This window comes from Dendroctonus ponderosae, unplaced genomic scaffold (assembly GCF_020466585.1).
Source record: "Dendroctonus ponderosae isolate FM_Combo_2020 unplaced genomic scaffold, Dpon_F_20191213v2 Dpon_F_20191213_101, whole genome shotgun sequence".
In the NCBI taxonomy this organism is placed as follows: domain Eukaryota; kingdom Metazoa; phylum Arthropoda; class Insecta; order Coleoptera; family Curculionidae; genus Dendroctonus; species Dendroctonus ponderosae.
The window spans coordinates 32,963-50,333 of NW_026017122.1; the positions used below are offsets into that span (position 1 = coordinate 32,963).

General features: G+C 33.4%; 2 protein-coding genes across 3 annotated transcripts; one reads left to right on the plus strand and one right to left on the minus strand.

The window, feature by feature from the left end:
- Positions 1–534: 534 nt before the first annotated feature.
- LOC125502887 (solute carrier family 35 member E2A-like) lies at positions 535–10,582 on the plus strand. The gene is made up of 6 exons (XM_048662352.1): positions 535–570; positions 625–1,014; positions 2,617–2,868; positions 3,690–3,876; positions 5,761–5,958; positions 6,066–10,582. The coding sequence occupies exons 2-6, from the start codon at positions 786–788 to the stop codon at positions 6,259–6,261; spliced, it is 1,062 nt and encodes a 353-aa protein (XP_048518309.1). The 5' UTR covers positions 535–570; positions 625–785; the 3' UTR covers positions 6,262–10,582.
- LOC109539039 (endochitinase A) lies at positions 10,583–16,878 on the minus strand. 2 transcript variants are annotated; one of them, XM_048662350.1, is made up of 10 exons: positions 16,705–16,878; positions 15,107–15,229; positions 14,938–15,031; positions 14,700–14,849; positions 13,511–13,716; positions 13,254–13,449; positions 13,094–13,196; positions 12,579–12,720; positions 11,455–11,680; positions 10,583–11,386 (listed from the first exon to the last, which is right to left on the minus strand). In XM_048662350.1, exons 2-10 carry the CDS (start codon positions 15,113–15,115, stop codon positions 11,253–11,255), a joined length of 1,260 nt encoding a protein of 419 aa, XP_048518307.1. In that variant the 5' UTR covers positions 15,116–15,229; positions 16,705–16,878; the 3' UTR covers positions 10,583–11,252. The 2 variants fall into 2 exon arrangements, with proteins under 2 accessions (XP_048518307.1, XP_048518308.1); XM_048662351.1 differs by having other exon boundaries at positions 16,660–16,878.
- Between the last annotated feature and the right edge of the window lie 493 nt (positions 16,879–17,371).

The window sequence follows — 17,371 nt, forward strand, 5'->3', positions numbered from 1 at the left end:
CATAATCCATCCATCAAAACCCCTAATTTTGGTAATGTATTAAAAATAAAAGTAAATTTTTCTAAGATTGTCTATTCCGAAAGTGTTTTTGAAATATTGTCAATTAAATTATTGCGGTGCCTTTTTAACGAAAAATTGCAATTTTTTAAGATTGCGAACCCCACATATTATCATTCAATATATTTGAATTTCTAACATTTACATTCCATTTGTGTTCGAGTTTAACCGAGTTTAAGTCGAGGTTAACCGGTTAATGTCGAAACTAAGCAAATTCTACTCTAAAGTGTAACATGTACAGTTCAAGTGCATTTAAGTCATTTTTTTCAAGCAGAATTGCAACATTTTTTTGAAGCAGCCTTGTTTAAAATAAATCAATTTCAATCGAGTTTAATAGGGTAGTTTAACACGTACACATCGTACATTGCCATAAATAAAAACGGCAATGGTTTGGTACCATCGATACCCTTTACCCATCTCTACAATAAATATTCTGAATAGAAGAATTTTAGGTTAACAGTTTATTGTTTTCATAACAGATTCTACCTAGTGAATAAAGTGAAAGTTTATAATGTATGTTGCTGATTATCTATGCGAGATTAAACAAAGCCAACATTTTATTTTTAGATTGACAGGCAGAAGTGAAGTGATTTTATCATATTAATAAAAGTGAAAGTGATTGAAAGTGGCTTCTGCTAATGCTTCCTTGATAGTAGCAAACTATTTGTTTAAAAATTAACTTGAATATAGAATGCAGAAGAAATTACATTAATCTTCGAGTTAAAAATATGGAGAAAGCAAGTCCTGGAAGCAACAAGAAAAGCGAATCAAATGGCATTCAAAAAGAAAAAGACCTCAAGAAGGAGGTGATCAATGTAGTAGAAGTTCCAAGGAAAAAGGGATTGCTCAACCTTAGGGCATTCACCTTCCTTCTACTTTGGTATTTTTTCAGTGGTTGTACACTGTTTTTGAATAAACACATTTTAACTTCCTTAAATGGGAATCCAACAGTATTAGGTATGAATTTTTAGTACTTAGATTAGGTATAACGTAGGTACAGTGGGTGGCCCTTAATTTTCAACTATAGACTCTAGAATATATAGATATAGACAGCTAGAATATTTAGAATTTATCAAATAATAAAGCTTTAACAAAATAAACCCTGAAGGATTATTCTAATTGGTACCAACAATTGGTACCGCGTTAAGGCTAAAGCTTATTAAAGAAACCGTGATCTATTTATTCACCTCTTATAAATGACTACTAGTATTCCGCATTATTAAATTATAGGCACCATTGGTTCATGTAAATCATTATTTTTTATGCAAAGCATATTTGATAGAGGCGGGATAACTTTACCAATAAGCCTTTGTATGTGCTAAGAGAAACTACTGGGTTCTCCAAACTCATTTACTGCTATTGCAGAAATAGAAGAATCAGGAGATTTAGTTATTTTTTTAATTTAAGATTTTCGAAAGAAGCTTTTATAGTTGATCTAATTTCGAATATATAAATGAGCTAAAAACATACTTATATCTCTAAATGATTCTCTTAGACTACTTAGACTACACCACACCGATTCTAGTGCACATTTTCACAAAATGGACCTTAATGTTTAAAATTTGTTAACTCAAAAGTATGAAGAATTTAGTTACCTACCTAAAATTGCACAACTTCGAAACTTGGTGTGTGGTCTTTCAAGAGATTTTCATTTAGCCAAATAAGGCCCGCTTGTCCTTTGTAGATTAATTTATTTTTAAGACAACATTTTTAATTTAGCTGCGCAGGTTTTGCCAAAACATAACCGACTCCTGAATTCCGACCGTTGCACTTTCACGTAAATTTAGCTTCACATGACACAAGTAAAAAACACTACACTAAGAACTTGTCTACAAGAGGCCAATTTGCTTCTACGAATTGACTTTTCGACAATTAATTAAACTCCTTCATAAATGAGTGAGAATCATTTAGATCCCGCCATAATTTAACAAAAGTTTTGGTCGTTTTCACTCTCCTTGTGCACTAGTGGATAGTGCGATCCACTAAGTAATTACTAATCTGCCGATTAGAACAATCGTTTTCTAAGAAACCCGTTTTGTAAAATAATAAAACACATTTAAAAAGTCGGTCGATGTAGTCATGCATATGTGTTGGAAAATTTAAAGGACTCGAAAACCATTTTTACAAAATGTCTCAAGGCACACACAGTTTTCGAAAAAAAATCTGAGAATGCCTCAAAGTTACTCTCTCAAAAGATTCGATCTGTGAAAGTTTTTTCACGTAAGTACTCGGTATTTCTCCCAGCAAGTTTTTGTCAGCAGATTGTATGTGATATTTCGTAATGTTTTATTAAATCAGTAATAATGTACTTTTGGCTAAGTGCTGGCGAATAAGCAGCCTATATTGATGATAAATAGCAATAGCAACCAAAAATGCTTTTGTGGTACAGTAAACAGTTTAAAAAAATACATGCTTACTTTACTAAGCCTTTAACTAAACCTAAACATATCTAGAAGATGGGACTAAATCATAATTGATCAAACCACATATGTGAGTGAAAGGCCACCCTGATACATAGTGATTAAATATTTCAACTGATTCAAAAGGTACTCTTTTCAGGAGCATCACAAATGTTAATGACAGCTTTGTGTGGTTTTGTTCAATTATACTTTCCATGTGGCATGTACAAGCCATCTCAGCGATTGAACAAGCCCCCAGGTTTTTACAGACACATGATTCTGGTTGGGAGTTTTCGATTTTCAACCGTAGTCCTGGGTTTGGTAGCATTGAATTATGTCGCTGTGAGTTTTACTGAGACAATCAAAAGCTCAGCCCCGCTTTTTACCGTATTAATATCAAGATTTTTGTTAGGTAAGTACATATACTGATTAATTGTCATATTAAGTATTTTATTTAACATACCTGCTTGACCTTAAAATAAAGGAGACTTAGTTATAATGCCCTTATTTTTAATACTGAATAAGATTAAATTATATTAAAAATGGGGGTTTCCATTTGAAAAAAATGGTTTAGGGCGATTTTTTCAACGTCATTTCGAAACTTATTTTTTTAACACTTTGTATTAATAGTTATCAAAATTTTGTTGAAATTCGATTAAAGTAAGTCATTTTCAGCAAGAAACACAATTCAAAAATGACTTCGGCACACTGTTCAATTTCCAAATTTCTCCTAAATATATTTGGCAAATATGGATCGCGGCGGTTCCCGGTGGGACACCCTGTATATAAAAAAATCAAGATAGAGGGGAAAGATATAAAAAAAAGTCAGATCGATACATAAATTAATTAAAAAACTTGAAGCCGTGAGTTGAGGTCTATGCTAATAAAATATCACCAACTGTGTATTTTGGAATAAAAGTTCCCAAAATGCTGACCCTTTATAAATTACATTCCCTCTAAATTGTGACATATTTTGTGCTTCAACTTAATAACAATAACAACAATAATAGGTGTTATAGCTTATAACATGTTATCAATGTGTCCAGTTGAAGCACCTATATTTCCCAGAAATGTTGGATTGTATAGAAATGCCGTTTGTTACATAACATTGTAGCTTTTATAATTTTGATATTTGCTTGCTCTGAACTGATTACCACCTCTATAAAAATCCTTTAACATTATGAAATCCCTTAAAGTATTATTCTCCGTATTATTTATTATATTTATTTTCAGGAGAACAAACTGGGTTGTATGTAAACCTTAGCCTTTTACCTGTAATGTCTGGATTGGCATTATGTTCTGTTAATGAAATAAGCTTTGATATGATTGGGTTTCTAGCTGCAATGGCCACGAATGTTACCGAATGTATACAAAATGTCTATTCCAAAATGTTGATTTCCGGAGATAAGTTTAAGTATACGTAAGTACCTATTAATTTTTTTTGTTGAACTTTTAAATAATAAGCTCTCTATGAAACAAACGATTTAATTTTTTCTCTCGCGGGCAATATAATGTCGTGCCCTTCTGATGCTACTTGATAATCTTGAGTTCTTAAAAGGCATCGCTCACTTTTTATTGCAGATTAGAATCCCACGGAAAAAAAGCCTTGGAATTTTTTCGATTTACTATAAATATCGTTACAATCAACTAACTTTAATAAATTAAAGAAACGACTGGTTTTAGCCAGTTAATTTTATTTCGGAATTAAATAATACATCAGAATGTTGTACATCAGGAAATATAAATAATTTTTGTAAGTATATAGACGAGCTGGCATGCGTCTTGATAATGATGTTAATATCTACGATCAGAGTTTTTCGGGAAAGGGCGACCACTACTTTCTTTTGATCGAGTTAACAAACAATGTTCTAATAATAACGTTTTGTTAATGGGCACCTGATCGAATACAACAATACCACAATGTGTATTTGCGTCTATAAAATCTGCATTAGCTTCACTAAATTGTCAAGTACTAACGGCTTAATCTTGAATCGTGAAATGTAGCTAAATATTATGGAAAACGAACTGCCATTGTTGGAAGAATTGAGCCAAGAACGCAGAAAATAATTTCGTTTCTCCATGAGGTTTGTTCAGTGGTTCAGTTCATTCGGTGGTAGCACGTGAAGTTCTTAATCGAAAATTCCATGACCGTTGGAAAGATAGAGTTGGTCTGGTGCCTTCTTTTTAGGGGAAACGTTTTATAAACAAGTATTAACGACACTTGCAACCAATAATAGGGCGAATCATAAATGCTTAATAATCATAATGAATGATAATAAATTTTAATTTCAGAATTTGAATCTGCAATGAAAAATAGTTGGTGCCGTTTAGTAAATCAAGATTGAACCCCTTGCCTACCCAAAGGGAGGCTCTAATTTTGCAATCAATGTGTTTTTCCTATGGAATAATTGAACTTGAACTCATAATAGACAATTAAAAAACCCCTCAGCACCCTCATCTTAGATCGTACAGCAATAACGACTGGAAAAAAAGTTCTTCTAAAAGTATAGTGGTTGTCGCCAAATTATTTATTTCTGTTTCTGCAAATTTATGACTGTCAAGTTTACATTTTTTAATGGACTCGCCTACTTTTTAATCAAAATTCAGGATCTATATTGAATTTTAAGTCGAACGTTAGAAAATTGGAATTATGCCTCAGGCAAAAAGGGAATACCTTTGAGCATTTGTTTTAATATTACTTTAAAATGTCATTGATTATTAAAAAATATATAAATTTATTAAAGATTATTGTTTTAAATTTACTTTTATAAAAAAAATTATAATGTTTATTTTTGTTGCGTTCCCATATTCAAATGTCGTTATGTCCAAAACTATTGAATTCATGCACAGTTTGTTATACAAAAAATACTTCGAATTCAATGTAGACCTGAACCTGGATTAAAAAGTAGGCTATTCTATTAAAAAAATAAGTTTAACTGTCATAACTGTATTTTGGGCTACTCTGTATACAGAAAGAAATGTTTTGGCGACAACCACAGCACTTTTATATAAAAGGTTATTTCGAGTCGCTAATTTTGTACGATCTAAAGAGGGGGTGTCGCTTCGTTAACTCACCCTGTATAACAATATTCATTTTATCGACGTAGCAGCTTAAAACTTACCTGGTCTGTTAATGAATCTAATTCTATATATATTAAGTAGTACTAACACATTAAGATTTTATAGAGTCAACAGTCAACATCATGTCCAATGCGTAACATTTTGTTTCAATAATATTAAAAATATTCATTTAATTTTATAAACTACTGTTATCGTGTATAATTGTGAAAATCGCACATTTCAGTCCAGCTGAGCTGCAGTTTTATACTAGTGTAGCCAGCATAGTAGTTCAGATCCCAGCTGCTGTATTCTTGGTCGATTTAGATATGACCAAAGTTACCATTGCATTGGCGGGTTGTTTTGTGTTAAATGGAATTTTATTTCATTTTCAAAGCATTACCGCATATGTACTTATGGACTACATTAGTCCTGTAACGCATAGGTAAGTATTGAATGCTCTAATTTTAACATAGTTAAAGTGCCAAGAAAACATAAAACTTATCAGCACATTGCTAAGTTAATTAATACAGAACGTTTTTTTTTCGTTAGTGTGGCGAACACTGCTAAGCGTGCATTCCTCATCTGGATGTCAATATTTATGTTCGACAACCCCATCACACCTCTAAGCGGATTGGGAACTATAACAGTGATAGTAGGTGTTTTGTTATATATAAAAGCCCGACAATATGATGAAAAAGTGATGTTTTCGGCAAATTTAATTCACAGAAAAGTTAGAGCTATTTAAAAATCTTCACATATTTTATTTCGATTGTAAGAATGTGATAAATAGGTCAATGTGATTTGGCATGGTTAAGGCTCAACATTATGTTATTTTTATCAAATACCACAACATTCCATTGTCTTATTAAACTTTATATGTTACCGTTGATATAAAATAAATATAGTTACACGTTTATAAAAATAGCTAAATCATTTTTATACAAGTGGCAGGTCTTGTTCTATTTTTGTTTGTTTTCATCTTTCACATTCGAAAATTTGATATACTGTTGTAAAATATTTTGTGATATTTCATATAATCATCGTATGACTCAAAATCGATGTTGAAAAATAAATTTATGAAATATTATGATAATTTATATACTAAATTGATGAAAAATACGGGCTGATGTGAAATCGGCTTTATTTCCATAGGGGGCGATTACTGGGGCTATTAAGTTAGTTCGCAAAAAATTAACAACTACAATATGAGAGATTCACCAAAAACTACATCACGAATTGGGCAATAGTCTCTTTGATTAACAGCTTCAAATTGCATTTGTTTCAAATCCAAATTTCCAGAATCAACGCAATTTAGTGACTCAAATTTTTTGAAGATCAGCCGCAATTCTGGATATAATCTTGATCTGGACCATTTTACAGCCAGAATGTCGCAAGACAGCAAAAAAACTGCATTAGTTGGACGGATTCTGGCCGCGGAAAATCTCTAGCACAATTCTTTTGGCAAAAATAATGTATTTAAGATGTGAAATTTTCTTTTCAATTCTTATTCCAGGACCACTTGCCACCGTTTAAGGCGCTATCCACTAGATCATTACAAAGTAATAAAGAAGATTAACATACCTTTAGGCGCTTTAGTCTGGATTCCGGGGTATTATTAACTTAAAAGCGGTAAAAATTGAAATTTACAACAGAAAAACACTAATAAAATATATAATTAAAATCGTGTTCGCAGCAGAATACTTCTATTTTACGTTACATAACAGTGCCCATCGAAATCGTTGGAAAACGGAGGTACTGCGACTGCGAGAACAGCGAGTTTATGTTCAAAATCTGACTTTAAATTAGTTTTATAAAAATGAAATGAAAAAATTTAGAAAAACCCAATGCAGAATCCAAAATCTCCCTCGTCGTTCCCCGTCAAATAAATATTAAATGCAACAATATAAAATACCAGTCAATAATATGAGACTAAAAGTTCTACATCTACATAGTAACCAGGGGAAAAATAATGCCAAACTTACCGAAAGCTGCATCGTGCCACCTGGAAAGAAAAAAGAAAACGTGTTTAGTTGAGCAAAAAAAGAAAAATGTAAATAGTCCATAAAACTTTCATTCAAACAAAACTCACATCAAACGAACGGACTTATAGATTATACATCATTCTTACCAGTTTTCTGCTAGCTGGCGCCCGTATTCTCCATTTTTTACCTATTCATGCATTAATGCTTTTCGAATTATAAACTTTCCTTAAGGATCACAATGATTCTATATTTTCCATCTAACTACGCGATTCACACGACACAAAGGACTGGCGACCGATTCCGTCCATTGCCTGTCCTAAACTGTAATAAAATTTTGCCGCAATCCGAATTCTAGAACCAACATGATGATATAACCATTTACTTGTTCACCCTTTGTATGACTCATTGATTTATTTACTTTGCAGTTCGATTTCACGTTTTTACTATTGATTATTTTGTAGAATGTGCCCTTTCACACGGCAATATTCAAAGTTTCACTTTCCAACGCGTTTTAATCATTGCCGTAAATAAAACCGGTTTCTCAGTCAAAGATAAACAAATCCGGCGCATTTGATTTTTTATACTAAATTAAATGCTAGCTATGGAAGCAATCTTTACAGATTTATATTTTGTCAAAGGTTTGGCTAAATGAAAGCGTTATTTTTCAAGACTTCTTTGGTGTCATCATAAAGAGCGACGGAATACATAACTTGATTTTGATTTTGTTGCTTGTGCTCGATTTTAATGAAAATTTTAACTTCACATTCTGAATATGTTGAGTAATGTTGAGTGAGAATATGTATAGTAAGTTAAGATTCCAGCCGTATGTTGATTTGTAAATGCTTTCTTTTGCGCTCAGCATTACAGCGAAGGAAAACTTATCTGGATTTTGTTTGGGACGCGCTCACAATTGATTCTCTGGCTAGTTTTTATACAGGATGGACCTCAACTAATGTTATTAAATTGACTGACATATAGTCTAGACAAAAATATTGCGTTTTAGACAAAGTTGTGTTATCTGCAAGATTCTAATAGTTATTGAGATACAGGGTGTTAAAGTGTAAATAAAATTTTCGTTTATTTTTAATATATTCTTAACCAGTTTTGCGATGACTATAACAATTTGTGTTTGCAAGTTTTTAGATCGAAAAATCCGAATTTTCTATTACCCAGCTTGTAGATCTTAGAAGGCGCTATCTGCAATAGTCTGGAGCCATTTAAAACATCAGAAATTGTTTGGAACTTAAAATATCGCTTCTTTAAATGCCGTTTTCCGAAACCTCTAGTGCTTTTTGAACTCCAAAACTCAAATTTTGGATCTCTAAATAAAATAAATATTATGCTGAAATTGTCAATAAAGCTAAATTTAACAAATGTTAAACAGCTTACTTAAGCACATTAAGAACTATTTTAAACTACTTTAAAGTCTTAACTAACTACACTTAATTAATTGTTGTTGCGGAAGACTTCTGCAGCATTTAAGACTGTCCTGCGCTTAAACACAAACCATATCGCGCATTTCTTGATTCGAAAAAACGCTGTCGGGGCGTTTTCAATAAATTCAAAGTAGTGGGTAATAAGGTTAAAATATTTCTCCCAGGCTTAACTGACACCAAACTGATCTGAAATTACGACATAAAATCTCAATTTACGACAATTTTAGGAATTCAATTTGAGTTTACACATCAACATCACTAGAGGGTTCAAAGTGAAATATCTCGACAACAGTGTGATATATTAACTTGAACTATGTACACATTTTTCGTTTAGAAAATATCGTAAAACGCCACATGGCTAACAAAAAGAGATATTTAAAAAATATTATGATTTAAATGGCTCATTTGCTTTTAAATTCCTGATGTTTTAAATGGCTCTAGACTAATCTGAAAAACTTGCAAACACATTTGTTTATGCTCATTATAACAACTGTTTAAGAATATGTATATTAAAAATAAACGGAATTTTTATTTACACTTTGAGACCCTGGATCTCAGAAGCTATTAGCTTTCAGATAAGACAAATTGGCCTGAAACGCAACTTTTTTCCTAAAGAATATACAGTGAATTTTGGCGCATTAGTTGAGGACCACCCTGCGTATTCAAGACAGCATAGACCCGTAGGGGCATTTTCGTTGCAAAAATGTGTCTCTCTCAGAAATAAAGTTTGGGTGGCTGAAGAAGGTATTTTCATAAATCCTGAGATGGTCAAAAATGCCACCCTGTATATATAAATCAATTGATTACCGAGCTGGAAGCGCAAATCAATCCAGGTTCAACGGTAACATAATGGAAAAAATAATGGTAATTTATTATTTTGCACGACGAGCATACATGTCAAACGCACTGAAATAGATTTTTGGTTGAGAGTGCAAGTAGTCCAGCTAATTGGTTAAAATAAAGAAAGAAATTAAAATAAGTTCTAACTACCATACCATGCCATTGCCAGTCACTTCTTTCGTGCCGTTGTTTATAAGTAACTAAGATCTGCTAAGTTGTTAGCTGTTATTTTTTATTTCGTAAATAGGCTGATAATTATTATGATCAACATTAGTTGTTAAATATTGACGAATCAATATTGTTTTTACGTTTTAATTTGAAAGTAAATACGTTACAAAAAACCCATTTGCCATCACTTAAAAGTTGTACGTGTAGAATGCATGTGTTCTATTCACTTCTTCAATATAGTTTAAGTTACGACATTGTTAAAACTGTCTTATTCGGGTGCGTAGCCACTAAGAAGAATGTTAGATCCATATTATTACTGAGTTGTGAATAAAATTGTGATATTTTCTCCGTTTCTAGTGGTATGCTGTTTGTTTTTATATTGCATAAAATAAATAATTTATTACTTGTAGAATATGTTGGAATCGCTTGTAGCGAGAGAATTGCGTTTATTTGTTTGTACAAGTACTGTTATGATCTAGTTGTTTACTCTTAGCATCGGTGATAGGAAATTTAATTATATACCTATTAGTGAAAGTACTTTTAGTTTTGGCAGAATATCTTACAACTACATGATATGTATATATAGAATAGACCGATACGTTTTGATATGACAAAAATAAAAATACACTTTCGAACATAATTTGTTTTAAGAGTTTTATTCAAGATTATTTACAAGTCGCTTAAAATAGAAAAGTAACAACGAAAACCAAATAATAAATAATTGCATTGATAGAATTGGTACATTCATACATGGTTTAAGACTGAGCATTACGTATGGGATATAATGTTCGATTGAAAAGAGATAAAAGAATATATAAGGTGTAAAGTTTATATAAAGTGTTTCTAAAATTCACCAGCCAAATATATGACAAAACATTTTTAGAAGAAATTAAATAGGATACAACTAATCTCAAATATTGGCACTATGTCAGGCCTGCAAAGTTTAAGTAAACTAGTTCTTATAACTAAAAATCATTGTATCTAAATCTACCATTAAAATACATCTATAAATTTTGATTAAGACTCGAAAGGAAATAAGTATAGCCCATCTTATTCTAACCAGATATATACTTGCAGAAAAAATATATTTTTCCAATTACAGTTTTGTAACTTCTCAATTCACAGCGCTGAAATTACTTACACGCTAATGCATTTTTCAGTTTCATCATTAAAAAATATAAATGTAATTTTAAATATAAAACAGAAAGTTTTCCTTCAATAATTAGAAGCGCTAATTATACAAAGTGTCTAATTAAATGCTGATAATATTTTTGCGGATTTTCAGATTACTACTCAAAATTTCATTTTACTTATTTGTGGTTGATTGTACCAGGTACTCTGGCAGCTAATCGTCGTCTTCCGGCTAATAATTTGTTGAGCCCTCTCGGTTCTTCTGTGGTACTTGAAGAACTAGTGGAAGGTTCTGTTTCTGCAGCGGGTTCCTCTGTGGGAAATATTCAGTATATTCATGTAATTAGAAAAATTCGTCCAACTCCAAGTATGTGAATTTACCTTCTGGCTCAGGCGCCTCGCTGCTAGGCGCTTCGCTAGCCGGGGCCTCAGTCGTCTGTCCTGGTTTTCGTCTGTTTAACAAAGGATTTATTCTCCTTACTTGAACAGTTGAGCTAGCGCTTGCTGCGCTTGCCGATTTTGCTTTTGGTTGAATATTCAAGCGATTTTTGTTCCGCAGTCGGCCTAGAGGAGTATTGTCTACAGGCACTGATGCTGGAGCTTCTTCCTGAAAACCCAAGAGGCTGTGTACACTTTGCACTTTTAAATTTGCGGTTACGAATCAAACTCGCCACTTTTTTGAGAATTGTTTAATAGACGTGACATCACAACTGTTTACATATTTTTCCCCCAAGAGTATATTGATTGAACAATTAAAATTGAACCAGAAGAAATAAAATTAGTCAAATCTATATACCTACTGGTCTAATTTTAATAGGAGCATATCCTACACTCAAAAGCATTACAAAAATGTCATATACGGCTCTTAAAACTGAACTCCCTTAACAGAATTAAATTTTATGGTTTTCATTTTTAGTCCTATGGTCCTCAAAATGTAACCCATCCAGAATAAAAACTTGCAAAGAAAAATAGCGGGATCAATTATTTTTTTTCTGATTTTAAAACTTCCATAAAGATATCTCTGGAAACTATAATAGTAAAACTTCCTGGGGCGTTTTGAACTTGAGTTTTATTACTCCACCATGCAAGATTTTAAAGTAACGACGTTCGGACTTCTTTTTTTAGAATTTTTTCGATTTTTGTGAAGAAGCAAGTGGATTTTTCCTAATCTTATGCATGAACGAGAACATTTGTGGAATAAACGCAATGGGCCGAGTTTTTATTATACAGATGAAGTTTTCTAAAATAGACAAAGACATCTTCATCAACTATAGCTCAGTCTCTAATTCTCATTGTCGCCAACCTCAACCCGCCCTAACTTATGCTATTTTCTGTCGAGTTTTGTCAATATTTTCAAATTTGTATAAATTTTTTCGCTTCGTATGATTTATAATGTTTTACACCACTTCGTGTAACATTGCAATTTTCCTTAATCTACACAAACGTAAAATAAAATGTACGCGTAAAAATGAATGTTGAAGGGACTAGGTGAGATCTTGACCTACCTTTTCGCTTGCAGCTTCTACGGGGGCTTCTTCTTCGTCCCCAGAAACTGCGTGGTCTTCTTCAGATATGCTACTGGATTCAGTAGTGGTAGTTGTAGTTTGTGTAGTCCGCCTACCGCCAATATTAATCCTTGGTCCAGGCCTAATAGAAAAACATATATTTGAATGCTAAATAAACCTGTCTGGTACAAAAGTATGTGTATATGGCAATTTGATCCGATTCCAAAATTATTTCTTTTAAATTTTCATCTAACTTCCTGAGCTGAACGGTTGGTGATAATTTAAAGATTGCCAATAACCGTAAAATATAAACTACCATTTTATTAAATTTTGTTTTGCAAAGCTCATTTTTTAAACCTTTAACCGAAACCTGCATATATGACATAAAAGTAAGACCTTTATCACTTGCGATTCGTTTTTCCTGTTAAGTATTCTTTTAAAATAACGTTAATCAGGTTCAAACTTGGGTTTCAATCGCTGTTTTGGAAAATAAATGTGAAAATGTCCTCATTTACCTTAAGGGTTTAATATTAGCATTGCCTCCAGCAATGCGTCTTGGTGGACGAGCAGTGGTCGAACTGGGCTCGGAGGAGCTAGATTCTGAATCAGCGACAGTTTCTATAGGGAATTGATGAATGTGTTAGATTTTGCACAAAAAGTACGTTCAACAACTACCTTCAGTAGGTGGGGCACTTGAAGTGCTTCTACCTCTACCTCTTAATGCGTTAAAAGTGGGCCTCGATCTGGGCAATGAGGGTTTGTGATTAGCAGTGGATGGCGCAGAAGTGCTAACTTCATCTTTAGCCTCTTCTGGAGCAGCCGTTGTTCTTCCTCGAGGCCTTGCGGCACCAAACCTTGCGCGGCCAGGCGGCTTGAAAATAAGTCGGCCATAAACATGTGTCTAATGACATCAGCCTATCTGAAATAGCTACCTTAGATTGACTGACTGGTTTGCTTTCCTCCTTGTGAACATCTTCCTCAACTGGAGCTGGGGCTGGCGTTGGTTTACCTCTAGCTCTGCCCCCAAAACTGGGACGTCCAAATTTCTTTGGTTTGCTTTCTGTTTCAGCAGGAGCTTCAGTTGTGGTTGTGCTTTTCCTGCCAGAAATCACGGTACGTCTTCCACCAAATCTACTTGCTAAATCAAAGATCTCAATTAACACCCATTAATAATGTTTTCAAAGTTCAATCATGGTACAAAAACTATTCGCTTTCGACGTGACATGCGTGGTAATTTGAAAATACATTTTCGAAAGCTTCGGAAACATTCTAGAAATTGGTAAAATTGGGTTTCAGGTAAAACAAAATACATTTTCTTAAACAAAAAAAATGGATTTGAATTATTTTGTGGAGAATTGTTTTGAATTTTGAAGAGTGAAAATGGCTGATTAAATATTCAAGGTGGATAGTTGAATTAACCGGCTTTTAATGCGCAGATTATTGTATCGAAAAATCGTAGAGCTAAATTGGTTTTATTATACAATTATTTGTGAGAACCTACCGACTTTTCTATCGCAAGGAACGTACGTTTATACACTACTTTTCAATTCCGTTTTTACGTTGAATCATTTTAGTTTGTCGATAATCCACAACGCAAAATTTAAAATTGGAATTCTGATGAAAACCAACTCCTCAAAAGAGGGTGAAGAGTGTGAAGACACAAACCACGGAAGACAATCGTTAAACGGAAATGATACTGAAAGAAGGGGAATTACCCCTGTTGTAAGTTGTGGATCTGAGTCAAAGTAGGAAGAAGAAAAAATCGCGAAATCACAAAATTCAGTAAAAATTAACACGATTAATTTAATTTATGTTTGGAAGTCTTTATTTCAATGTTGTTCCATTTAATATTACCTAAATTTCAATACTTATATACATATATATGTTGTATGATACAACCAGCAAAGGAAGAAATAATGAGATTCCTAGATAGCCTAGAAGCCTCTATCTCTGCCCTCGTTCGTTGTATTATATAGATTTTGGAACCCAAAAAAAAACCGGAACCGGTACTAAACCGCATTGGAAAATATTTTCTAAGCCGCAACAATACCGGAATTTAAATTTTAAATTCCGGTTTCTCTGTTATTAATACCTATATGTAATAAGCAGACTTTTTTATACCTTTAGTTGGAGCTTCCGTTGTCGTGGTTGTGGTGGTGGTTGTCGTTCTAGTGGTTGTAGGTGCTGGAGTAGTTGTAGTTGTTGTAGTAGTTGTAGTTGTCGGGGTTGTTGTTTCGATTTCTTCAGTAGATGATGAGTCTTGAGTGGTAGCTAGGTGAAACCAAAAGTTTAAAACGTTTTCAACTGAATAGTAGTTGCGATAATTATTAGCCAACACATACAACAAACAGATAATTACCATAATCTTTATCTTCTTCTGTGCTCAACTCGGAACCTTCTTCACCAAAAAGTTTCTGGGTCCCTTGAGAGATCGCGTACAAATCCAATGCCACCTGAAAAAATTGACTATAATTAGTAAAATTCGTGGGAAAATAACATTAAATAATTCAGCTTTAATGGAAACTAACCTTTTTCATTCCGGTCACGGGAGTGGTTGTTTCGGACTCATCTTGACTAGCTGCTTCGTCATCATTTTCAGAAACTGAAGCTGATGGTTGTTTGGTACTTTCTGCTTTATCAGCCTGTTCGTCCTAAACACATATAGATACGTATTTTAATTATAAGTGGATGTAGGCACGATTGTTTGCAGAAAATGTATTTCTATTCTATTACCTGCTACCGAATGAAATGGCAATAGAATTATGAAACATTTTTGCAGAAAGTGATCTAATTATGCTGTGGTTTAGGCAAAAAGCTTGATAAATTGCTCATTCTTAATAAGGTGGGTGGGTGCTGGAAGTAGAGTTGAGAGAATATGATGAGGTGATAGATATCCGTTTTATTAGCGTTCATGTCATAGTACAAATTTTCGAAATATTTTAGCTTGGTAATAAAAATTGGATTGGCCACATGTTCATTGATTATAGTTTGCCCGCCCGAAAGATTTGTAAGAAATATCGCAATTTGCTTCTAAATTATTGTTAGTCTTCTATTTTACAGATTTTTTTTACTATAAGTAACATGAATATTTTCAAAAAACTAGAAGAATATTTTTAAATTGTTCCCAACCGTATCAGTTTTATTATTATTGCTTGACATAATTTGCTGTTTCTGCAAAATCATCAGTTTGCTACTAGTGTTATGCTTTCTAAGAAGCGACATTTAGCCAAAAAGAATATGATGCTCGATTTTTTGTTCTGATGAAAATATATTTGTGCTTAATTTTTTAAAGCAGCAGGAGGCAGCATTAAAAGCCCAAACACTCTAAATATAAGATGTGCATATGTGCATATATGTGCAATAACAGGCAGAAAATGCGCGAGTTGAGTTTGATAGCTGCGAATGCACAATACAAGCCAACAGGAATACTTATGACATGTTAATGTGAGATACCTATAGGAAGAGTGAAAAATTAAAGCCAAATAATACATGTTATAATTCTACGCAAAGAAAACGCGAAATACATTTGGAAATATAATTAGACGGTAGACGGATCAAGTATGTATTCAATATAGGTTTCCCGCCGAGGTCCAAGGAAAGTGTAGGTGCTTTTTGATATTGTGCGTTTTTAGAAACGCACACTTAAATATCTTAAACTACATTTCAGACTGAACGTCCCGAGTTTTGCAAATTTTGGCAGAATTTTATTTATGAAAATTTTATTTTGAAAATTACAACCATTTTTCGTCAATCTTGTGCCATCCGATTTCAATAGCAGCCCTGAACTTTTTTACTACTACTATAAATTGAACCAGATGGGTGGTCAAAATATAATGAGTGACCCTGGACCAATCTGGTACCATGATTCGTATAAGTCCATCTGGATGTTCTGAGGAACTGATAATGCATTTATTCTACACGTTGGTTTAAGTGAGTATTTATGTAAAAGCCCACCAAGTTAGTGCCTTGATTGCGGTGGATGTTTAAGTTCAATTTGTATGGCATTTAAAAGTTAGTTGCCCAGTGTGCTTGCTCGAGTGCTAACAGAGGGTAATTCGTATTCTCTCAAAAACTAATTTACTGGGAGGTCGTAGAATTCGTTCGGAGTGGCGCCCAAAAAACGTACCGGTCCACCGGGCAACTGGGCAGGAAAAGTAGGCGATTGGGCAGCAGCGGGTTGTGAAGCCGAGTGAGTGTTAAAGGTTTCACTGTCAACTAGTTCTAGTGAGGGGCGACGCACATTGGCTCTGGTACGGCCTCTGGAACCCTGTAAGAAATAGGCGATTGCGGTTGGAATTTAATTATCGTGTGACAAGAGTTGAAGAAGAAGAGAGATAGGGGATACATGGACAAAGACATAGCAGAAAAATGAACCCAAGAGTGAAGATGTAAGAGAGCCTAGAAGTTTTATACTCATTAGTTTTTGAGAGTTGCTTCATAGGTTAACCTAATTACGAAATATTGTTAAAAGTGTATCACTTATTCATGTAGAGACATGGTATGTTATAGGGGCTTAAGGGTTAGCTCAGTTTTATCACTCAAATGCATTGCATAGACATAGTTAAGTTTTTGCTTCCCTGAAACTACTGATCCGTGAGTTACTTTGAAGTTAAGCAGCTTAATTTAGAAGAAACTCGTATACTGTGTAAAATTAAATCGAGTTAAATGAAGCGAAAGTTGAACAATACACCTATGGGTAGTTGTTTGTTGTTGCAAAATAAGAAAATTTGCAACTTAACTTTTGCTAGATTTTCATTATTATTTACAAAAGTTTGTGTTCTCCGTATTGAGAA